Source organism: Neofelis nebulosa, chromosome 13 (assembly GCF_028018385.1).
Source record: "Neofelis nebulosa isolate mNeoNeb1 chromosome 13, mNeoNeb1.pri, whole genome shotgun sequence".
NCBI lineage: Eukaryota > Metazoa > Chordata > Mammalia > Carnivora > Felidae > Neofelis > Neofelis nebulosa.
This window is the reverse complement of record NC_080794.1, coordinates 26,348,855-26,374,312: the sequence shown is the minus strand read 5'-3', so window position 1 is coordinate 26,374,312 and position 25,458 is coordinate 26,348,855. Positions and strand designations below refer to the sequence as shown.

At 39.1% G+C, this 25,458-nt stretch overlaps 1 protein-coding gene across 30 annotated transcripts in view; it reads left to right on the top strand.

Moving 5' to 3' along the window:
* Positions 1-25,458, top strand: part of ANK3 (ankyrin 3) — a 342,851-nt gene that overhangs the window by 287,627 nt on the left and 29,766 nt on the right. For 14 of the 30 annotated variants that reach the window (XM_058696413.1, XM_058696403.1, XM_058696402.1 and 11 more), the window contains 10 exons: positions 2,246-2,342; positions 3,031-3,259; positions 3,897-4,022; positions 4,961-5,083; positions 5,520-5,546; positions 6,609-6,690; positions 10,899-17,387; positions 19,337-19,411; positions 22,494-22,625; positions 23,555-23,698. In XM_058696413.1, coding sequence (XP_058552396.1) covers positions 2,246-2,342; positions 3,031-3,259; positions 3,897-4,022; positions 4,961-5,083; positions 5,520-5,546; positions 6,609-6,690; positions 10,899-17,387; positions 19,337-19,411; positions 22,494-22,625; positions 23,555-23,698 — 7,524 coding nt within the window. Of the gene's footprint in view, positions 1-2,245; positions 2,343-3,030; positions 3,260-3,896; positions 4,023-4,960; positions 5,084-5,519; positions 5,547-6,608; positions 6,691-10,898; positions 18,711-19,336; positions 19,412-22,493; positions 22,626-23,554; positions 23,699-25,458 lie in introns of all 30 variants that reach the window. The other 16 variants (XM_058696391.1, XM_058696392.1, XM_058696389.1 and 13 more) reach the window with 6 other exon arrangements.

The window sequence follows — 25,458 nt, the reverse complement described above, 5'->3', positions numbered from 1 at the left end:
AGGTGCCCTCCTCAGTGCCCATCACCCACTTTCCCCTCCCTCCCACCCCCCCATCAACTAGTGCTCATCCCAACAGGTGCCCTCCTCAGTGCCCATCACCCACTTTCCCCTCCCTCCCACCCCCCATCAACCCTCAGTTTATTCTCAGGTTTTTTTTTCAGTATATGAAATTTATTGTCAAATTGGTTTCCATACAACACCCAGTGCTCATCCCAAAAGGTGCCCTCCTCAATACCCATCACCCACCCTCCCTTCCCTCCCACCCCCATCAACCCTCAGTTTGTTCTCAGTTTTTAAGAGTCTCTTATGCTTTGCCTCCTTCCCTCTCTGTAACTTTTTTTCCCCCTTCCCCTCCCCCATGGTCTTCTGTTAAGTTTCTCAGGATCCACATAAGAGTGAAAACATTTGGTATCTGTCTTTCTCTGTATGACTTCTTTCACTTAGCATAACACTCTCCAGTTCCACCCACATTGCTACAAAAGGCCATATTTCATTCTTTCTCATTGCCAAGTAGTATTCCATTGTATATATAAACCTCATCTTCTTTATCCATTCGTCAGTTGATGGACATTTAGGCTCTTTCCATAATTTGCCCATTGTTGAAAGTGCTGCTATAAACATTGGGGTACAAGTGCCCCTATGCATCAGCATTCCTGTATCCATTGGGTAAAGCCCTAGCAGTGCTATTGCTGGGTCATTGGGTAGATCTATTTTTAATTTTTTAAGGAACATCCACACTGTTTTCACAGTGGCTGCACCAGTTTACATTCCCACCAAGAGTGCAAGAGGGTTCCCGTTTCTCCACATCCTCTCCAGCGTCTATAGTCTCCTGATTTGTTCATTTTAGCCACTGTGACTGGCGTGAAGTGATGTCTCAGTGTGGTTTTGATTTGTATTTCCATGATGAGGAGTGACGTTGAGCATCTTTTCATGTGCCTGTTCAGGCCATCTGGATGTCTTCTTTAGAGAAGTGTCTATTCATGTCTTCTGCCCATTTCTTCATTGGATTATTTGTGTTTTGGGTGTGGAGTTTGGTGACTTCTTTATAGATTTTGGGTAGCCCTTTGCCCAATATGTCATTTGCAAATATCTTTCCCATTCCATCGGTTGCCTTTTAGTTTTGTTGATTGTTTCCTTTTCAGTGCAGAAGGTTTTTATCTTGATGAGGTCCCAATAGTTCATTTTTGCTTTTAATTCCCTTGCCTTTGGAGATGCATCAAGTAAGAAATTGCTGTGGCTGAGATCAGAGAGGTTTTTTCCTGCTTTCTCCTCTAGGGTTTTGATGGTTTCCTGTCTCACATTCAGGTCCGTTGTCCATTTTGAGTTTATTTTTGTGAATGGTGTAAGAAAGTGGTCTAGTTTCATTCTTCTGCATGTTGCTGTCCAGTTCTCCCAGCACCATTTGGTAAAGAGACTGTCTTTTTTCCATTGGATATTCTTTCCTGCTTTGTCAAAGATTAGTTGGCCATACATTTGTGTATCCAATTCTGGAGTCTCTATTCTATTCCATTGGTCTATGTGTCTGTTTTTGTGCCAATACCATGCTGTCTTGATGATTACAGCTTTGTAGTAGAGGCTACAGTCTGGGATTGTGATGCCTCCAGCTTTGGTTTTCTTCTTCAATATTACTTTGGCTATTCAGAGTCTTTCATGTTTCCATACAAATTTTAGGATTGCTTGTTCTAGCTTCGAGAAGAATGCTGGTGCAATTTTGATTGGGATTGCATTGAATGTGTAGATTGCTTTGAGTAGTATTGACATTTTAACAATATTTATTCTTCCAATCCATGAGCACAGAAAGATTTTCCATTTCTTTATATCTTCTTCAATTTCCTTTGTAACAAAATAAGCTGCTTCTTAACTTTCTTGATAGTTCTTGTATTTTTTAAAAAATTTAAAAATAAGATAATTATATTGTCTATCTGAACAACTAATCTTTGCACCTATAAATTGCACTTACAAAATGCACTTTATAGTCTGTGGTTGCCCCAGGTTTAAAATATTCTTTAGTAGCCAAACAGAAAAATGATCTTTAAAAAATGTAATATCTTACAAGAAGATCACTATAAGGTAGCAATAGTGCTAGAAGGAGAATAGAGGAAAAGTACCTTTAGGGCATGCCATTAATTGAAAGTTGCTGAAGTTTTGCAAGTTCCGGCTGTGCAGGAAGAACAGGATGGTGAAGAAGATGTTATAAGGGGCATCTCCCATGATGACGTCAACGTATCTGCTCTTGTTCTCTCAGGAGGCACCTCGCCTGCTCAGTGGGAAGACATCACAGGAACTACACCTCTGACATTTATAAAGGATTGTGTCTCTTTTACAACCAATGTTTCAGCCAGGTATGGAAATAAAGGATTCCCAAAAGCACTAAGGAATTAATTTTATTAACTTTTGGAAAGTAAAAGTTTTTGTGCTCAATACCACCAGTATGATTAATTTTAAAAATTTTGATGGTGAACTTGGGCCTAACTCAGAAATGTAAAATTCACTACTGTACGTCATTTTATCCAGTTCTTACAAGCAGCTCTATGGTGCTAGACTTGCTTCTGCTAGTTCTCAGCAATTTGTAAAAACCTATTTCTGTTGATCGTTGTGGAAATCTGGCCCCTTTGCTAAAGGAAGACAGCAACTTGTTTTTAATTTTTATAGTCTCAAAGAAAAAAGATAGGATTTCCATGTCTTTCCCATTTTCTTCCATAAAATCCTTATTCCTTCTAATGTAAAGTAAGAGATTAAACTCTTAAGCAGGAGTAGAAGGGAAGGCTCATCATGGGTAATTATACGAGGGGAATAAGAATCTTATGGGAAGGAAAAGAGAGAAAAAAAATCCTTAGCATTTCCTCAGCAAAGGAACAAACATATAATAAATGTAGACCTTCTGTAAGCAGAGTACGCATCATTGCTGTTTGTTTAAATGAACGAGTTACTGTTTTGGTATCATTCCCTTATATGCTTTGACTTTTTAATGATGATTATTTTTAAGATTTCGCTAAAATCATCTCATTTTCACACTTCTGTGTTTCTCAGATTTTGGCTTGCAGACTGCCATCAAGTTTTAGAAACTGTGGGGTTAGCCTCACAGCTGTACAGAGAACTAATATGTGTTCCATATATGGCCAAGTTCGTTGTTTTTGCCAAAATGAATGATCCTGTAGAATCCTCCCTGCGCTGTTTCTGCATGACAGATGACAAAGTAGACAAAACTTTAGAGCAGCAAGAGAATTTTGAAGAAGTTGCAAGAAGCAAAGATATTGAGGTACCTTGTTCATAACAAGTTTGTTTTATTACATTCCCCAGATACGGGGTTGTCTCTTGAGGTTACAATAGCACTTATTAGAAATATCAAGCTCATGATTGATTGCAATTTTTGGTTAAAAAATTTGATATAGACTTATCCTCTAATGTTTTATGTGTCTTTGTATGAGGCTATCTTGGTGTAGTAGTAATGAATCTACATCATGGTCAGTGCTTCCCTGTGGTAACTTGAATTGTTTTATTTTTATGGTCACTGTCTTTAGCACATTACTAGGATTTTCCATTTGCAAACTCAGTAAAAGTATTGGAGTAAAAAAAAAAAAACAACCAACTTTCAAAGTCTGTATGAATAAGCGATTGATGTCAGCACTTTCTCAAACATGTCTAAGGTTGCTGGAATAGAACTGAATATATAATTCTGTCTTATACATGTGCATGATTTGGTTTCCAATCACAATTGTTGAATTGTGAGCCTGAAGAGTTATTTTTGTGGCAAGTAACACCATAGAAGTAATTTCCTAATAAGGAAACAAATGTGACATAGAAATATGTCAGTCTTTTAATATTATGTGACTTAAAATTTCAAAATTCTTCCAATTTAATTAACATTAAATTATGTGTTTCTTTTACTCCAAAAGGTTCTGGAAGGAAAACCTATTTATGTTGATTGTTATGGAAATCTGGCCCCACTTACTAAAGGGGGACAGCAGCTGGTTTTTAACTTTTATGCTTTCAAAGAAAATAGACTGCCGTTTTCCATCAAGGTAAATCATCAATAGACTCTGTGAATTAAAAAAAAAAAAAAAAAAGGTGGGGAGCGCCTGGGTGGCTCAGCCAGTTAATCTTCTGACTCAATTTCAGGTCAGGTCATGATCTCACCATTTGTGAGTTTGAGCCCCACATCAGGCTCTGTTCTGGCAGTGCAGAGCCTGCTTAGGATTCTCTGTCTCTCCCTCTCTCTCTCAATAAATAAATAAATAAATATTTTTTAGAAAGAGCTCTTAGAGAATAAAAAGAAAAAAGTTTAATGATTTACCCAGTTTGAAATAACCCACCAAACTTGAATTCAGAGGAACAAGGTCAGATTTTGCCTGAGTTCTCCCCCAGGGCACTTTTGAGCCAGGAAAGCTTTATAATTAGCGAAAAAGAGCCTTTACCTTTTAAACAGCTAAATGATTGTTTCTGTTTAAGCAAATATTTGTCAGACCAAACAATCTAGAATAATAAAATGCATCAGATCTCATTCATGCTTATTAATCAAATAATGGCTGAAATCCAAACCCCATAATTAAGTTCCATATTAATGGAGACCAAGGACAGTCTGGAGAAACTTCCTCCTCCAAGAACAGAAGGACATGGGACAGTTATTTGCTGTTATTATTGTTGCTAAAACTGAGGCCTTGGGAAAGAGAAATTATTAGATGGGAAGAAAATGTATATGACCCAGACTATACAGCATATTACCAGGGTAAAACAAGAAGACACAGCAATCCCGGGTCTAATCTAGGAACCTGGCATTCTAAATCCCGTTGAGTTTACATGTGACCACGGTGGTTGTTCCGTAACTATTACCATCATCTTTTCCCTTTACTTTTCTTGCCTCTTGAAGGGCTCTGTAAAATAAACATGTTTAATCCTTGTATAGACAGGAATCCTCAGAAAAGTCCCTCTCTATAACTGTCAACCACCTAAATTCTTCTAGATTAGAGACACCAGCCAAGAGCCCTGTGGTCGTCTGTCTTTTCTGAAAGAACCAAAGACAACAAAAGGACTGCCTCAAACAGCTGTTTGCAACTTAAATATCACTCTGCCAGCACATAAAAAGGTATCTTTTGATACTGGTTTATTGTGACTCTCTTCCCCTGGTCGTGAAGAAGTGGGCCCTTGGTATGCAATTAAGGAATGCTTTGTAACATGATTCAAGTTCCTGAAACTCCAGTTGTGTTAGTCTCTTTGTGTAAATTGAGTCTTGTTACCGTGGTGTCAAGTTGTTATGGTTTGTATGATGGAGTCCTCTGTATGGTGCTTCTGCTTCTGCTGGTAGCTCAGAGATTTTTATGCTTTCAAATGATGTCACACATTAATTTGCCGTGGATGTACAGTTCTTGATATTTTGTGTTGGCTTCTTTTGATTTGCTTTGCTCTCTTGATTCAGCTCGCATTTTGTGCTTTCTACTCAGTCCTTTTCATATCCTGATATTCTTTTCCCTGCTGTCCATTATAATATTCCTTGTCTCTGCAATGCCTCTTGGAACCAAAAGGAGACAGAGTCAGATCAAGATGATGAGGTAATATGAACACTTCTGCTTTTACTCTATCAGAGATAGAATAGAAATTGAAACTGTATACAAGAACTTACAGCGGGCTGAAGTGGGGAAACAGATTATATGTTGGCAGATCTTAGCGTAAGTGAGGTAAAGGGTGTGTGATTTTCTTAAAGAATGGTTTACTCTTCCTCCACATATACATAAGAACACTCCAGGGCATTCAGGAATGTGATCCCGCTAGTGTTTGAAAAAGAGAAACTAAAATTCTTTAAACATTTTTAAATGTAGTAGCTTGGCATGTGTAAATATACATTTTTCCATATTTCCACCTAGTATCCACTCTGTGTAACAGTCAAATCAAGATTATGAGTAACATATGAAGTTTTATTGTATAAGTCAAGTTGTTCTGTGTAATACCAACTATGTGTTCCATGGCTACTGATAAATATTTGTTATTTAAAGAAAATTATCTTGGCCATTTTTAAGGGTATAGTAGAGTAGTTCCATTTGGTTTTGAATGAATTTTTCCTTATGAGGCATCTCCTAATATTTTTCCAAGTTATATGATAATTGGATTTTTAAAACTCATACCCCAGTAATAATAAATAGAATCTTATTTCTAATAAAGCCATTAACCCTTTTTTAACCTCATCCACACTTTATGCCTTTGAACATATAGAAACAGCAGCAGTAATCCGAATGAGACGCCGTGTGCCCTTTTCCCTTGAATGTACTCACATAGAGGGAGTGTACATCGTGATATATGTGTTTTAAATATGAAGGATTTGGGAAAATTTACTGCTCAGCATCAGAAGTCTCTGTAATGCTCGTCTTGTATTTGTAGTTCCCTGTAGTCTGCTGTGTTGGTGCTCTTATATTTGCTAAATGATGGGAATTTGGTTGAGACAGTGGCTGGGGTTGTAGAGTCACAACAGGGAATTACCATTTTCATGAGGAGAATCCATACGAAGAAAAATAGAGATAAACCAGTCATCAACATGCCATCCTTCAAAATGTTTCAAAACCATACAGAGGTCACAAGGAATTTGGACACAGTCTCTCTCTCTTTTTTTTCTTTTTTAGGCCGAGAAAGCAGATAGACGACAGAGCTTTGCATCTTTAGCGTTACGTAAGCGCTACAGCTACTTGACTGAGCCTGGAATGAGTGAGTTTTCTAACACATTTACTAATCTATGTGGATGTCTATAAGAAGAGACATTTTTTTCTGTACAAATTGAATTTGGGGGTCATTTGGAAGCCCAATGGCAAAAGAAAAATTGCCTGCAGGGAAACTTTATCATGAAATGTAACTGATACTTTGTACATAGTTGAAGATGTGAAGCACAAACACCCTTAGCTCATAACCTCAAAACAGTTTTTTTAAAAAGCCCCTACCTATTTTAAAATTTAGAAACATCTACTCATTACTTGTCTTTAAAAACCTTGATTTCACTGTGATTGTTAACTGTCCTATTAGATAATGCACCAATGCTGCTTTAAATCTAAGCTCAAAGGAGAAAATATTTTTATATATGCAGGTTGGTAGAAAAGTGATAATGTAACTTTGATTTTCATCTCATTTTTCATAATATAGGTAGGTCATTATACCTCAGTCCTGATTCTCCTTCTTCCCAGTTTGCAAGAAGTGTATCTTCCTACGTTCTTTTTTTTTTTTTTTTTTTTTTTCAACGTTTTTTTTTTTTTTTTTTTTATTTATTTTTGGGACAGAGAGAGACAGAGCATGAACGGGGGAGGGGCAGAGAGAGAGGGAGACACAGTTTTCCTACGTTCTTGAGGCACTTGCTTATTGAATTCGTATCTCCTCCTTCCTTTCTCCCTCTCCGCCACCACCCCCACCCCCCACCCATCTTTATTAAGTACCATTTCCAAGGCTAGTCTTCACTAGACTGGTTAAGCCCTTTTCTTCTTTCAGTGATTGTTTTGGTTCATTGTTAACTGGCTTGCAAGTATCAGGGTATAAATCCATTCAGTCATATTCATTCATTCCATCTCCCTCCCCACTTCATCTTCCCCTATTCCCTCAGCCCTCCAGAGAATCCCTCCATCAACAGGAGCTAAGAGTGCTGAGAGTAGCACTGTGTTTGATCCATCAGAAAAGGAGTTTTACACAAATAATTGTTAGTGAATAATTTCTGGCTGTTTCCCATTACTCACAGTTAACTTGAGTTTAGGGAGGATTGGAAATTACAAATAAGAGCCACATCTTTGGTTTTTCCCACCTTTCCTGAGTTCTTGTTTCTGTGGGCCAACATAGCATATTCAATGTGCAGCAGGAAGACTCTAGTACTTAGCTTAAAAGGTCTTAGCATAATCTTATGGAATCTAGCTCCTTGACTACTGGCAGAACTTTTATATCCAGACGCAAAACGGGGAGCATAAGAGAAATGGAGTTCTACCACACTCATAAATGTTTTTCCAGATCTCAGTTTTTGTCTCTAGCATGAATATCTAAATCCTTCCAAAACCATAAGGGATGAAACTAACTCCTCTTATTCTACAAAGCAAGGACAATATATGTGTATAAGTGGATGGTTTTTCAATAAGACTAAATATTCTTTGAGAACTTTTCTTTGGAATACTATTTTGCCTCAAATCTAAGGCTCTCAGAGGGTAGCTGGTTGGGACTCCCAGGCAAAATACTTAAGATTTGGACAGGCTCCATGACCAGCTTCTTTAGGTCCAAGGTACCTCTGGGCAGGTGAGCTCCCATATGATTCTGGTCCCTAAAGTATTTGGGGGACTATATGAGTTTGAGGTAAGGTCTGTGCTAAGTCAACTAAATTTTTTTCATTTATGCAAGTGTTGCTATTTTTTAGTTAGCTTTGGTTATGGTATAACATATTGATAGAAGGAAGAAGGTACTTTTCTCTGTTTTATGAAAGGGAGCATAATAGTGGTAAACAGAGAAATGGAAAGGACTAAGAACTAAAAACTAAGGAAATGTCATGGCCTCTGAATTGGTGTTAGAACTGCAAGTGATGCAGCTTTTCTCTCAGTACCCTGTCCCTTCCACCCCCACCCCAACCTCCCAAACAAGAAAGAAAGAATCTGGTGTAATTCAGTGCCTGACATCCAGAACCTCCCAGAAATTTTCTTTGTTATAAAGTGCATCACAAAATATGTGTCATTTAAGCATAAAATGTGTAACCAATCAGTAAATTGGCTACTTCATGCAAAGTTAAAACCATACATGTGGTTCAGAAGACTACATTGCTTGACAGAGCCAGCCTTCAGTGGTGAAGGAGAGATGCTTTGCCAGTTTCTGGTAGTTATAAAAATAAATTCTCTTGAGACATTGGGCTGAGCCCAAGTCACTAAAGTGAAGGAATCCCCAAATCTTCCATTTGTAGTATGGTGTGTCCAAAATATATTAAGCAATATAATATTGAGAATTATGACTAGGAGGGGTAAAGAACGGGTGAGTTTTTCCTCAGTTCTTCCACGTTTCTTTATTATAATATGTAAGCTTAGAAGAGGACATGTTCTGAATATTTGAATTTAAATGTACACTAGGAATGAAAATCTTCACCCTTGTGGGAGTAGCTGCTAATCCAAGGACTGGATTGTAGCAATGGCCCGGGCACAGCATGAAGAGGAGCATAAGAGATGAAGCAGATTGTCATTTCCTCTTCGCGTTTCACTATTATTCTGAACCAGTGCTTTCTGGGAGCGAAACTGTACTCAACTTTGACATAGACCATTAGGCCTTGGCAGGCATTCCAAATCTCTGTGACCAACTCGGTTTGTTTGTTAGAGCTGTAGAAGTAGAGAGGACCAAGTGTGCATTTGCTCTCCCCCAGTGAGTGTGCTTACCTCATTTGTGTGTTTCTTGTCCCATTGCCAGATGAATGCTGGTACTAAATCCATCTTTCCTAGTGGTAGGTTTGCCTCACGGCTGCTCTACTCTTTGGAGCAGCCATGAGCCCCATGAACATTCTGGGAAGGCACCAGAATTGGTACCTTTGCCACTGATAAATAAATATGTATACCAATATATACTGGATCCCACTGCAGATACTTAAGTATGAAGTGTTAAAAATACGACTGTGCTTTTTAGATTTTCCCATGATACCTTTTGAGAATTTAAAGTGTGATAGATTGTTGGGGGGGGGGAGGGGGGAATATCCAAAATAAACAATGTGCTTTTCTCCATAATGAAGATCACACTGGATATGGATATATTTAGTTGCAGATGTATTTTCAGTATGCGGTATTAAATATTTTCCTAAAATCTCAAAAGGTACCAAGATTTTGCATCTCATGGAAAAAGTGTACTCTTCTTTCTAAATGCTCTTGTGAAAGTATTTTTAAAGTTTATATATTGTGCATAATATGGCATAAAAATTGTATTACTTCATTGGCTTGTTTGCCGTGATATAATGCGCATGATAAGATGTTTTCAGTTGCTTTGCTTGCTTATGGTAACCATGAACCATATTTTCCGCTTTTCCCCCCTTTGTGTGTATGTACACATGCATTTTTAAATCATTTCATATTACATTTTCTTTTTCCTCACCAAAAGGAATATGCTGCATGGGAAAAAATAAATGCAAACATTCCTTTTCTTTGTTGTTTCTTTTAAAGTTCTAACTCAGAAAATTTCTTGCTCTTATTGGCTTTTTATGGGTGTGAAGCATAACCGAATCATGCATGGAAGATACAGATTTAAAATCCAGTGGCTTCACGGTTTGCAATCAGTTGCCTGTCACATAAAAGTTACTTTGGATTCTGCATGAAATAGGCTTGAGTAGTTTTCTAAAAAAAGAGTTCTAGATATTTAATGTATAGCTGCACACATCGATATGGTTCTGAGTAGGTGCAATCTGTATCACCGAAAGGTTCAAGGAGAGGGAGCATTAGAAATTACTAAAATGAAAGTTATATGGTTGCACAAAATGAACGTGTACCTATACAGGCAAAACAGAATGGCTGCTGATCTTTTGAAACCAGCACATAAGAAAGTCAATAGGAAGTAAGGGAACCGTTTTCCATTGTGGTTATTTTTCTCATCATTAATTCTTTCCTCATGTTTTCTGTTTTTCATTGTTGGCCTATTTGGTTGCGATGTGCTTTTTCTGTCTTTCATTTCCCATTGCTCTGTTTTCTGTTTGTTTGTTTGTTTGTTTATTTATTTATTTATTTTTTTAATTCTGGATTGGTTATGTCTGTGGAGTTTTTTTTTTCCTCTTTTACTTAATTGTTCGTTTTGCCTCTTCCATTCTAAATCATGCAAACAATTGTACTTGCTTTTGTAATATTTCAAAGTTTACTGACCAATTTTTTTCTCTGGTCTCTCTGTTTCTCAACCATTTTTGTTGATTTTTGTGTTTGATTTCATTTTTAAAATTTAAGAAACAGTTGAACGGAGTGCAGGAGCAACAAGATCCCTCCCCACCACTTACTCATACAAGCCATTCTTTTCTACAAGACCATACCAGTCCTGGACAACAGCTCCGATCACAGTGCCTGGGCCAGCCAAGTCAGGCTTCACTTCCTTATCAAGCTCTTCCTCTAATACGCCATCAGCTTCTCCGTTAAAATCAATATGGTCTGTTTCGACTCCTTCTCCAATCAAATCCACATTAGGCGCGTCGACTACATCTTCAGTTAAATCCATTAGTGATGTGGCATCTCCGATTAGATCCTTTCGGACAATTTCTTCACCGATAAAAACAGTGGTGTCACAATCTCCGTACAATATCCAGGTTTCCTCTGGTACCCTGGTTAGAGCTCCCACAGTCCCAGAGTCCTCGCCTTTAAAAGGGCTGGCATCCAATTCTACGTTTTCTTCCCGAACCTCTCCAGTGACTACAGCGGGGTCTCTTCTGGAGAGGTCGTCAATTACTATGACCCCCCCTGCCTCCCCCAAATCAAACATTAATATGTATTCCTCAAGTTTGCCATTTAAGTCAATTATTACATCAGCAGCACCACTAATATCTTCGCCTCTAAAGTCAGTGGTGTCTCCAGTGAAATCAGCAGTTGATGTCATTTCATCAGCTAAAGTTACAATGGCCCCCTCTCTCTCATCACCTGTGAAACAGATGCCTGGACATGCAGAGGTAGCATTAGTCAATGGATCTATTTCCCCCCTGAAATATCCGTCATCTTCAACTTTAATTAATGGATGCAAAGCCACTGCCACGTTACAGGAAAAAATTTCTACGGCTACAAACTCTGTGAGCTCTGTGGTTAGCGCAGCCACTGACACAGTCGATAAAGTGTTTTCTACCACGACAGCGATGCCATTTTCCCCACTCAGGTCATATGTTTCTTCAGCACCATCCGCTTTTCAGTCTCTAAGAACTCCTTCAGCAAGTGCACTCTATACATCCCTTGGGTCGTCAATATCTGCAACTACCTCATCTGTAACTTCATCTATAATAACAGTGCCAGTATACTCTGTAGTCAATGTTTTGCCAGAACCAGCATTAAAGAAACTTCCAGACTCTAGTTCACTTACAAAATCAGCAGCAGCCTTGCTGTCACCCATTAAAACATTGACTACGGAGACACGTCCTCAGCCCCATTTCAATCGAACTTCATCTCCAGTTAAGTCGTCTTTGTTCCTTGCACCCTCTGCCCTTAAGTTGTCTACACCATCTTCTTTATCTTCCAGTCAGGAGATATTAAAAGACGTGGCTGAAATGAAAGAGGACCTCATGCGGATGACCGCAATACTACAAACAGACGTGCCTGAGGAGAAGCCATTCCAACCCGAACTCCCGAAAGAAGGGAGAATTGACGATGAAGAACCTTTCAAAATCGTTGAGAAAGTAAAGGAAGACTTGGTGAAAGTGAGTGAAATCCTTAAAAAAGATGTGTGTGTAGATAATAAAGGACCACCCAAATCACCAAAGAGTGACAAAGGACTCTCTCCCGAAGACGACTGGATAGAATTTAGTTCGGAAGAAATAAGAGAAGCGAGACAACAAGCTGCCACGATCCATTCCCCAACTCTGCCAGAGAGAGTGCAAGTGAAAGCAAAAGCCGCCTCCGAGAAGGATTATAACCTGACCAAAGTTATTGACTACTTAACAAATGATATTGGGAGTAGTTCGTTGACAAATTTAAAGTACAAGTTTGAGGATGCAAAGAAGGATGGTGAAGAGAGACAGAAAAGGATTCTGAAGCCAGCAATAGCTTTGCAGGAACACAAACTCAAAATGCCTCCAGCCTCCATGAGGCCTTCCACCTCTGAGAAAGAGTTGTGTAAAATGGCTGATTCCTTTTTTGGAACAGATACTATTTTAGAGTCTCCGGATGACTTTTCTCAACATGACCAAGACAAAAGCCCTTTGTCTGACAGTGGCTTTGAAACAAGAAGTGAAAAAACGCCTTCAGCCCCACAGAGTGCTGAAAGCACTGGCCCTAAACCACTTTTTCACGAAGTCCCCATCCCTCCTGTCATTACAGAAACAAGAACTGAAGTGGTGCATGTTATCAGGAGCTATGAACCTTCGGCTGGAGATGCTCCCCCAGGCCAACCAGAGGAGCCGGTGTCACCCAAACCTTCACCTACTTTTACAGAACTGGAGCCAAAGCCCACCACCTCTAGTATTAAGGAAAAAGTGAAAGCATTTCAAATGAAAGCCAACGGTGAAGAAGACGACCACAGTCGGGTTCTGAGCAAAGGCATGCGTGTTAAGGAAGAGACTCACATAACCACGACCACCAGAATGGTCTATCATTCTCCACCAGGCAGTGAAGGTGCCTCTGAAAGAATTGAAGAAACCATGTCAGTCCATGACATCATGAAGGCCTTTCAGTCCGGGCGGGACCCTTCCAAAGAACTGGCAGGTCTGTTTGAGCATAAGTCGGCAGTGCCTCCAGATGTTCACAAGTCTGCTGCTGAAACCTCAGCCCAGCATGCAGAGAAGGACAACCAAATGAAACCCAAACTGGAGCGTATAATAGAAGTCCACATCGAAAAAGGTAACCAAGCTGAGCCCACTGAAGTCATTATTAGAGAAACCAAAAAGCATCCAGAAAAGGAAATGTATGTATATCAGAAAGACTTATCCCGGGGAGATATTAACCTAAAAGATTTTCTGCCAGAAAAACACGATGCTTTTCCTTGTTCAGAGGAACAGGGTCAGCAAGAAGAAGAAGAACTCACTGCTGAAGAGTCATTGCCTTCTTATCTGGAGTCTTCCAGAGTAAACACTCCTGTGTCCCAAGAAGAAGATAGTCGCCCTAGTTCTGCTCAACTCATATCTGATGACTCTTATAAAACATTGAAGCTTTTGAGTCAACACTCAATAGAATACCATGACGATGAGTTGTCAGAACTAAGAGGGGAGTCTTACAGGTTTGCTGAGAAAATGCTTCTGTCAGAAAAGCTAGATGTGTCTCACTCTGATACCGAGGAATCGGTTACAGACCATGCAGGACCCCCTAGCTCAGAGTTACAGGGGTCTGATAAGCGGTCCAGAGAAAAAGTAGTCACTGCCCCCAAAAAAGAAATTCTCTCCAAAATCTATAAAGATGTGTCTGAAAATGGTGTAGGTAAAGTGTCTAAAGATGAGCATTTTGATAAAGTGACAGTGTTGCACTATTCTGGCGATGTTAGTAGTCCAAAACATGCCATGTGGATGCGCTTTACTGAGGACAGATTAGACAGAGGTAGAGAGAAGTTGATATATGAAGATAGGGTGGACAGGACTGTGAAGGAAGCTGAAGAAAAACTGACTGAAGTGTCACAGTTTTTTCGTGACAAAACCGAAAAGCTTAATGATGAACTGCAGTCCCCAGAGAAAAAGCCACGCCCTAGAAATGGTAAAGAATACTCTTCTCAAAGCTCTACCAGTAGCAGCCCCGAGAAGGTACTGCTGACAGAACTGTTGGCATCCAATGATGAGTGGGTTAAGGCAAGGCAGCATGGCCATGATGGACAAGGCTTCCCCAAAGCTGATGAGAGGAAAGAATCCAGTCTGCCGAGCAGCCCAGAGAAGAAGGTTCTTTCCCAACAGCCTGAGGACAGCAAGTCCATGGAGGAAGCCAAAGAAAGCATTTCACAGAGCAAAGCACCAGAAGGGCCCCAGTCTGGCTTTCAGCTCAAACAATCCAAACTCAGTTCCATTAGATTAAAATTTGAACAAGGCGCACAGGCAAAAAGTAAGGACATGTCTCAAGAAGACAAAAAGCCGGAGGGCCAATCCAGAATCCCAGTCAAAAAAATCCAGGAGAGCAAGCTGCCTGTCTACCAAGTTTTTGCTAGAGAAAAGCAGCAGAAGGCCATAGACCTCCCAGATGAAAGTGTGTCTGTGCAAAATGATTTTATGGTCCTGAAAGCTAAAGATGAGCATGTCCAAAGCAATGAAATTGTCATAAATGATTCTGGCTCCGAGGATGTGAAGACACAGAGAACTGAAATGTCAAGTAAAGCAATGCCTGACTATTTTTCTGAGCAACAGCCTAAAGACTTGGCATGTCATGTAACCTCAGATTTAGCAACTAAGGGACCATGGGACAAAAAGGTCTTTAGAACATGGGAAAGTTCTGGAGCTGCTAACAATAAGTCGCAGAAAGAAAAACTTTCACATGTACTTGTTCATGATGTAAGAGAGAATCACACTGGTCACCCTGAGAGTAAGATTGTTGATCAAAGGAGTGAATTTATGTCTGTGACTGAGAGAGAACACAAGTTGTTAACAAATGGTTCTCTCTCAGAAATTAAGGAAATGACTGTAAAATCTCCCTCCAAAAAGGTCTTATATAGGGAATATGTTGTGAAAGAAGGGGAACGGCCGGGTGGATCTCTGGAACAACCTTCCAGGAGGAGTGAGAGCTCAGCAGCATCACACATCCCGGTCAGAGCTGCAGAGGGACGGAGAATACTGTCTTCTGATATTCCTGATGGTTTTTGCGAGCAGCCGACGTTCCCCCAACACGAACTATCACCAAAGTTGTCCCCATCAAGTATGAGTAAAGAGACAGTCGAGACACAGCACTTTAATTCTATAGAAGACGAAAAAGTTACCTATTCAGAAATCAGCAAAGTTTCCAAACGCCAGAGTTACGTAGGCTTATGCCCTCCTCTTGATGAAACTGAAACCTCTCCCACCAAATCTCCTGATTCTTTAGAGTTTAGCCCAGGAAAGGAATCTCCCTCTAGTGATGTGTTTGACCACAGTCCCCTTGATGGATTGGAAAGAGTTGCTCCACTAGCCCAGACGGAGGGAGGGAAAGACATAAAAACTTTACCTGTTTATGTCAGTTTTGTACAGGTGGGGAAGCAGTATGAAAAGGAGATACAACAAGGAAGTGTAAAAAAGATCATAAGTCAGGAGTGTAAGACAGTACAAGAGACCAGGGGGACCTTTTATACAACTAGACAGCAGAAGCAGCCTCCTTCTCCCCAAGGTAGTCCAGAAGACGACACTCTAGAACAAGTTTCCTTTCTAGACAGCTCTGGGAAAAGCCCTTTAACCCCGGAAACACCCAGTTCAGAGGAAGTGAGTTATGAATTCACGTCTAAGACACCAGACTCGCTCATAGCTTATATACCAGGCAAACCCAGCCCAATCCCTGAGGTTTCTGAGGAATCTGAGGAGGAGGAGCAGGCCAAGTCAGCCTCCTTAAAGCAGACTACAGTGGAGGAAGCAACCGTGGAGCGTGAAATGCCTACCGATGCGAGCAAAGACTCTAACCAAAGACCCAAAACCAGTAGGGTTGCCTATATTGAGTTCCCCCCTCCTCCACCACTGGATGCAGACCAGATGGAGCCAGATAAGAAGCATCATTATCTCCCTGAAAGAGAGGTTGACATGATTGAAGTCAGTCTGCAAGATGAACATGACAAGTACCAGCTGGCTGAACCGGTCATCAGAGTGCAGCCACCTTCTCCAGTTCCTCCCGGGGCAGACGTCAGCGATTCGAGCGATGACGAGTCCATCTATCAGCCGGTCCCAGTTAAAAAATACACCTTCAAATTAAAGGAAGTAGACGATGAACAAAAAGAAATGACCAAATCCAAAGCTCCTGCTGACAAGGCTTCCAACCAGAAAGAATTGGAAACCAATGGATCTGGAAAAGATAACGAATTTGGCCTTGGCCTCGATTCACCTCAGAATGAAACTGCCCAGAATGGGAACAATGACCAGTCCATCACAGAGTGTTCCATTGCTACCACGGCCGAGTTTTCTCATGACACAGATGCCACGGAGATCGACTCTCTGGATGGCTATGACCTGCAAGATGAAGATGATGGCCTGACAGAGAGTGATTCTAAACTCCCAAGTCAAACCATGGAAATCAAGAAAGATGTCTGGAACACAGAGGGCATTCTGAAGCCAGCTGATCGCTCCTTTAGCCAAAGTAAACTTGAAGTTATCGAGGAGGAGGAGGGAAGGGTGGGACCAGACGAAGATAAGCCACCTTCTAAAAGTTCCTCATCTGAAAGGACCCCTGATAAGACTGATCAGAAATCAGGGGCCCAGTTTTTCACTCTAGAAGGCAGACATCCTGACAGATCAGTGTTTCCCGATACTTACTTCAGTTACAAAGTAGATGAAGAATTTGCCACTCCTTTTAAAACAGTAGCTACCAAAGGTCTAGATTTTGATCCCTGGTCTAATAACCGAGGGGATGATGAAGTTTTTGACAGTAAATCACGGGAAGATGAAACTAAGCCATTTGGTCTGGCTGTGGAAGACCGCTCGCCAGCAACAACCCCTGATACAACGCCAGCCAGAACGCCAACTGATGAAAGTACCCCAACTAGTGAGCCTAACCCCTTCCCATTTCACGAAGGGAAAATGTTTGAGATGACTCGCAGTGGTGCAATTGACATGAGCAAGAGGGATTTTGTTGAAGAGAGGCTCCAATTTTTCCAGATTGGTGAGCATACTTCTGAAGGGAAGTCAGGGGACCAGGGGGAAGGGGATAAAAGTATGGTCACTGCCACACCACAGCCACAGTCAGGGGACACCACTGTAGAAACCAATCTAGAGAGAAATGTAGAGGCACCTCCAGTCGAACCCAACCCCAGCATCCCGACCAGCGGAGAGTGTCAGGAAGGCACATCCAGTAGTGGCTCCCTGGAGAAATCGGCAGCAGCCACTAGCACCTCTAAAGTTGACCCCAAGTTGCGCACGCCTATAAAAATGGGAATTTCTGCATCCACCATGACCATGAAGAAAGAAGGCCCTGGAGAAGTGACAGATAAGATAGAAGCTGTGATGACCAGTTGTCAGGGACTAGAGAATGAAACTATACCAATGATTTCAAATACAGCCAATAGCCACATGGGCACTAGGCCCCAAGAAAAACATGATTTCCAGAAAGATAACTTTAATAACAACAACAATTTGGATTCTTCCACTATACAGACAGATAACATTACAAGTAATATAGTTCTGACAGAACATTCTGCACCCACTTGTACCACAGAGAAAGCTAATCCAGTGAAAATCTCATCAGGAAAAAAGACAGGGGTACTGCAAGGACACTGTGTAAGAGATAAGCAGAAAGTTCTTGGAGAGCAGCCAAAGACCAAGGAATCGATAGGGATTAGGCGAAAATCCAAACTTCCCATAAAGGCCACTTCACCAAAAGATATCTGCCCACCAAGTCATATGCCAAACATGAAAGTGAGTAAAACGAAGCAGGTCAGTCAATCTGAGAAAACCAAAACCCTTATTTCTTCTTCATGTGTAGATGTAAAGTCCAGAATTCCAGTAAAAGACACACACAGAGATAACGTAGTTAGAAAATCATGTGCCACACAAAAGCAAGGGCAGCCAGAGAAAGGCAAGGCCAAACAGCTTCCATCCAAGTTGCCAGTAAAGGTAAGATCCACCTGTGTCACCACCACTACCACCACCACCACCACCACCACCACCACCACCACCACCGCCATAGTAAAAGTTAGGAAGAGTCAGCTTAAGGAAGTATGTAAACATTCCATTGAATATTTTAAGGGAATTAGTGGTGAGACCTTAAAGCTTGTGGACCGCCTCTCTGAAGAAGACAAAAAGATGCAGTCCGAGTTGTCCGATGAGGAAGACAGTACCTCAAGAAACACGTCGTTGTCCGAGACTTCCCGGGGTGGCCAGCCTTCAGTTACCACGAAGTCTGCTAGAGATAAGAAAACAGAGGCAGCACCTTTAAAATCAAAGAGTGAAAAGGCCGGCAGTGGGAAAAGGAGCAGTAGAAGGACTGGTGAGAACGGAGGCAGTCAGGTCTCTCGAGCACTCTTTGCTCACATCCCGGAGAGCGAGCGTAGTTTGTAAACACTTTCCGACTCGTAGACCCTAGTGCATGAACTGTCGTGATTGCCTGTGAAGTGACTTAACCGTAGTTTCTCATTCTGTCACTGTCATCTGTGTGTGCTGTCTATACACTCTTCTTCCTCCCTTTTAACCAAACGACACTGTAGACAGCTAGGGAAGCATGCTGAAGACATTGGTGTCATTCAAGATGAGCAACTTTTTTTTTTTTCTTTAATGTACTAATAATGATTCTGTCAAAGTAAAAGCAGAGATGTTGAGATCCCATCATGGTGTTTTCACCGACACAATGATTCTGTAACCGCTGTCCAGTAGCTAGCTCGTCAGCATGTTCGATTCCATCACATTGAGCATCCATGTAGTCTCACATCTGGCCAGTGCAGGTGACAATCAAGTGAGCCATGTGAAAAGAGAAGTGTTCATGTAGGTGACTAGGACACATGTAAGTGTACAGTGTTAGCATTAGTCTCTCTGTAAAATCTGAGTACTGCTAAAAAACATTTTCCAGTATCGTGTCTTTCTTGATGATTATTTTAATTAAGAAATTGTAAATCGTAGGTCCACAGAGTCCATGTGAACGGACAGATATCAGGATGGCAATAGTAGCCGATCACCTGGGACTTAGTTGGACAGGTAAGTGTATACACGACTGAGTGAGACAAATACAGTTTCTTAATTTCTTTGTCTTTCACAAGGGGTTCATTATGTAAAACAGAAACAAGCAACAAGGAAAAAAAAACAGCAAACATTTTTATCATCTGTAATTCTATCAACCCAGAGATGATTACCGATAATACCTTATATACTGTGTTTTTCAAAGCTTTTTCAAAGCCCATACACTCAAGAATAGAAATTTAAATCTCACTTTACCTTAAATGTAGGCACTTTCTTCACACTGCCATTTCTGGTAATATTAGATAACATTTTACCTAGTGGTAAATTTTTTTTCTGGTATAAAGAAAAACACAATTAAGCCCTATGATTTTTAAATCATCCAAAATTTGAAACATGGTTTATGCCCTCAGGGGGCAGCTCTCTTATGCAACAGTTCAATTAATCCATGCCTCGGTTTCACAAATTTTAATCATTCATGAGGTCATCTTCACACTTTTTATGACCTACACATGTTATCTGTATGTACATTTACCTGATATTTTTTTCCTTTTAAGTGGACTCACTTTTATGCCCAAAGATTTATTTCAAAGGAAATCTTGTATCACTTTGCTCAAAGACAACAAGGATCATTTTCAATAACTACGTAAAGAAGAAAACAAGAGAATGACAGGAAGCTTAAAATTTGAATTATAATTTCTTAAAGATTGATACACATGTATAAATCTATTCAAACTACAAAAATAGTTGAGTTCAGTAAAGTGAATGAAACTGTTTATGATCAGTGTGTAGAAAATGAATATTTAGCTTGATTTCACTTCATTAAAGATGAAGATAAAATTCTGTGTCGACTGAACGATTCTGCTTTGTAGTTTTGATGTTAACTGGGCCCCCAAAATCCTCCTCACATGAGTCAGAAAAATTTTAAGTTTTTTAGGTTGAGTGTATTTTGTTTAACACACAACAACAGCAACAAAATATAATAGCTTAAAATAGAAATGTTAACCATTGTCACATCTAAGTCATCATGTATACCCTCAGCAATATTCTATACTCAGGGAAACAATTATCTATATGCTATTAAAATGGAGAATATGAAACCAGATAATGGCAAACAAGGTCAGCTACATCTTCTTCCTTTAAATGTCCTAAGTTCTGCCCTCACCCCCAACTTAATAACCTTCCTGTCTCCTTCCACCCAGCCCCTGCTCTCAGGCCCACTGCTAACAACCAGGAGCCTAGTAGTACTCTGAAAAGACAGGTGGTCTGCATAATCCTTGGAAGCTTGTTGAGAGTTAATAGCAATTTGTTATGTATAAATATTTGCTAACATAAAACTAATAATTATATTTTAACATCAGACATTGTAATCTAAAAACATACTGGAGCAAATGTTGATTGTGCAGTATTATATGCCCATAACTATTCATTATTTGCCTTAGACAAATCCAGTCCTTAGTATATCAGGGTACATTTCAGGAGAAGATGTGCTGTAAAGCCATAATGTTGTAAAATTCTTAGTGGCAGTGTGTCTTTGCTCTTTGCTGCGTCACTAGACAAAGGATACAGTTGGATCATAAGGGTTTGTTGGACAGTAGGAGTATGTTTCTTAAAGCACAAAGGACTTGAAAGAACTTAAAACTTAAATTTAACTTTTGTAAATTTGAATTACCTATGCTCAATGAAGATTATTAGAAAAATTATCATGTAGAAGAGCAAAATTTAATTCTGTCCTTCAGAACCACTGTTAACAGCTCAATGTACTTTGATTTTTGTCTAAAAGCTTTTAAAATGTTATATACACAATGTAACTTTTTGCTCTTTTATTTGTGGTTACCTAGTTTCTACAAAATTACATATTCTATGGTCTTGATTTTAATGGATAAATAAGATCCAATATACATACTTAATAATGGTGTTTTTCTGACTTTGGGTCACGGTGTACTAGAGAGTCATGAAATCAATACATCCTTTGGTTTTGCTTTTAATAGGATAGAATGGGGGGGGGGATATGTCTGTATATTATGTGTATTAAGGCTAAGTTTTGCTCCTTAAAGATCTGGTTTCATTTATATAAACATCATGATATACAATGTATTTCTAACTGTAGGCCATGATCAAAACAGTTTGCAAACCACTGCATTAACTTAATTAACTCTTCTTTTGTTCAACACTTGGATTGTTTTCAGTTTTCTAATGGTACAAGCCTGAGATGAACATTCATGTGTATAAATCATTGTGTCCAACTCAATGTATAGTCATGATAGAGTTCCAGAAGTGAAATCACTTGACCAAAGAATCTGGACCTTTTTGAGCCTCTGAATGCATTTTGCCAAATGCTAGAAATATTTAACCAGGGTAGAATCTTGAGCAATTCCCTTTCCATGGGAAGAATTGTTTCCCATTTATTTCTATAATCACTTAATATAATACATACCTGAGAAATTTTTTTAACTGTACAAAAAATATATAATGAAAAGTAAGGCTCCTTCTCATCTTTGGCTCCTAGTTTCCCTCTGTCAAGACAGCTACTAATGCTCACACGTGTCTTCCCAAAGACACTCTGATTAATAAGGTTGAGCGTATGGGTATGGACATTGAGATGGACACAAAGCTATCTCCCTTGTATTTGTTATACAAGTGATACCGTAACATAGACAACGATCTGGTCTGGAGTCATCATTTAACCTCCCAAGTGGAATTCCTAAAGTCATGCTACCAGCACCCCCTTTGCCATATTTATGAGTTGTGTATCCCTACCCATCTTAGGTGAGGTTTGCGCAAATTGTGAAGAATAATTTGGATGACTTAAAGGAATCCAGCAGCATCCTTTTTGTACAGATCAAGAATTCTTTGTAAAATAATCTCTCAAGAGGGAATCTAATTGTAACTAAGTAATTATCTCCAGAGAGTTAAGTCACAGCCTGTGTGTGATCACAGCTTCCTGTAAAATGAAGCATATAAAGATTAATGCTCAAGGCTGGACTGGGTTTTACTATAAAATTCCTTTCTTTTTTTGTGTGGCAGTTGAGCATTACTTTTATGAAACATATGTGACAAAAGTAGAATGTGAAATCTTAGTAACTCTTTTTCTTTTCTACAGAACTGGCAAGGGAACTGAATTTTTCAGTGGATGAAATCAATCAAATACGTGTGGAAAATCCAAATTCTTTAATTTCTCAAAGCTTCATGTTATTAAAAAAATGGGTTACCAGAGACGGAAAAAATGCTACAAGTATGCTGAAATTATATTACTTTAACTTTCACAACTGCATATATCCAATGTTTTAGATAAGCCTACTGTTAAGAAACCAGAGTAATCATAAAGTAATAGCAAGTCATTAAAGTTATACTTGTTTAATTTTAACACTGATATTCCAAACATCTATCTTTGGGAATCTTTTTAAGAAAGCAAATAGTAGAGAATTTTTTTTTTTTTTTTTTTTTTTTGCATTTTGTCTTTAGTTCTCTCTGTGACCATCAAAAATGAAAATACAATTCTAGCTGTTAAATTGTGGGGTAGTAGTCAGAAGCACTCTGAGGCTACTGCTGTGGCTGGGGACGGATGCACAGGGAGAGGAAGGAAGAAGGTATAGGATGAAATCATTTTATTCAGCTTCATATGTGCTGGCAGAGAAGTCTCTAATATTTTTAGGTTTGACTTTGTTTAGTTTTGCTGGGGTGGTGGGAGGGGTGGTGCTGTCCCGTGGCCAATGCCAACCCACAACAATGGGAAGTAAGTTATTGTGGGTTTGCCAGGGTCAGCCTGACCTCAGTAAGCCGTTAAGATGGTCAATGTCAAATATGAGGGTGATCTATCTTGGCAGGCTGAAAGGAGAGGAACATGTTTAAAATTTTATTAGATCTCCTTGTAACTAAATGGAGTTTAGCTATTTTGAGGCCCATCTGCTTGGCATCTTACAGTGGAATGAATGTTGCTGTCATCACACACAGCTTCTCAAAAGTGATTCTTGAGACCCTAACATGACTTCCCTGTAATGGTGGGCTTTCTGAGCCCTCTGGATGGTGACATGGCAGAGCTCAGTCAGGAGGAGCTGAATAAACTCTAGGCGGGTCAAGAAAGCCGTGCCTTTGTGTGGATATTGTGGTGACTGGAAGAAAATCACTTAATCGGGTTTTCAACCCTCTTTTCTCCTTTTTCAGCTGATGCCTTAACTTCGGTCTTGACAAAAATTAATCGAATAGATATAGTGACTCTGCTAGAAGGACCAATATTTGATTATGGAAATATTTCAGGCACCAGGAGTTTTGCAGATGAGAACAATGTTTTCCATGACCCTGTTGATGGTAATTGAATTTAGCGTTCATATTTATTTAATCATTTGATAAACTTTGAAAGTGTGGAGGACAAGGCAGCCACTTAAAACCAACTAAATTGTGATTTGCTTGACTTCATTTCTCATTTTCACAGCATCTTCTCTGCCAGAGTCTGGAAATAAACACTCTGTCTGATAGAACAAACTTGATAAATGTCTGTTACATAAAATACACATAATGAGGTATAAAAGCATAAGTTAACTGTTGGATATTCAATAGTTGGTATTTGAAAATTTTTTACATGACCAAGTGGAAGAAAATTTCATATCTAGAGAATGCATTGTGGTTGTCATTTTCATATTTACGTAAAAAACTAGTGAACTCTTTTATTAGTATATTGGTAAGACCAAATTGTGAGTTATTTTTACCAAATAACCAAGGTACTGGGTCAAGTTTAAGCATAGAGTAGACAAATTGTTAAATAAAATGGTGAAATCTTGTTTGGGGACCAAGTATTTAAGCGCTTACTGAAAAAGCCTAATGCATCTCTCAAAAACATGTTTTACTTATTTAGCATTATTTTAACTTCATATGCTTCCATTTATTGTTTGGAAAAACCGTGCCTGATATATAAAAGTCGGTGTCATTTCTAATTCAATGAGCACAGATGTCACTAACAACATAATTCATTTTTTACATTAAATTAATTTATATAATAATATTATCATTTTTCCTTCAATTTCCTATGTAAATTGGGGCTTTTTTAATCAAAGTATTAAGTAAAGGATAACAAATATCTTACTATGTTTTTCAAGGTGTTGTCTTCCTTTACAAATGGAAACGTATTCTGATAATGAATTTTGAGTAAAAAATGATGATGGTGTGGAGGAAGGAAGAAGAGCTAGGGATACTTTTCTATCCCAAGTTTTGAAAATTATGGCATTTTTCCCCGTTTTTAAACTGGCAAAGTTAGACTAATAAGAATCAGTAACTTCTAGTTCTACATATGTTATGTGGCAAAGATGGCAAATTCTTAAAAAGTTTCTGCTTACTAACGTTAAAGCTAACAGAAAATTCAAAGCATATCTTATTATCCATATAACATAAACACAATGGGCAATAGTGTCTAAAGTGGTTTCTTTATAAGCTTATAAATGCCATCAATTGGGGCAGGACACCTGGGTGGCTCAGTTGGTTAAGCATCCAACTCTTGATCTCAGCTCAGCTCTTGAACTCAGGGTTGTGAATGTGAGCCCCTCCTTGGTTTCCATGCTGGCTGTGAAGCCTACTTAAATACATACATACATACATACATACATACATACATACATACCATAGAACCTTGGAAAAAACTCTCTTCAAGGCCTTGTCTTATATGTGAGACCATATAATGGTAACCAATCTCTTTGCACTAAAGAAAGACCATTATATCAAATTCTGAATTATTGCCAAGTTACAGTTTATGGAATCTTTTAATATTATTTTTTGGGAAAAGAAATTAAGAGAACTAATAAGCAAAAAAAAGAAAAAAAGAAAAAAAAGAACAAGTAGGATAATCAGAAAATAATGGAAATAGTCAATAGAATTGAAAGCTTTATTTATTTGTAACATTTTAAAATCAGAATAGAATGAAATAAATTCCCAAGGGCTTTTTGTGGCTACATCTTAATATTTTATATTTCTTATTTTAAAAATTCGTAGGAAAATTTAGGAATGTGTATATGAAGTAAATTTCACTTGTGCAGATTATGAACCTCAGTTAATGTCAGCCAACTTTTCAATAAGATTCT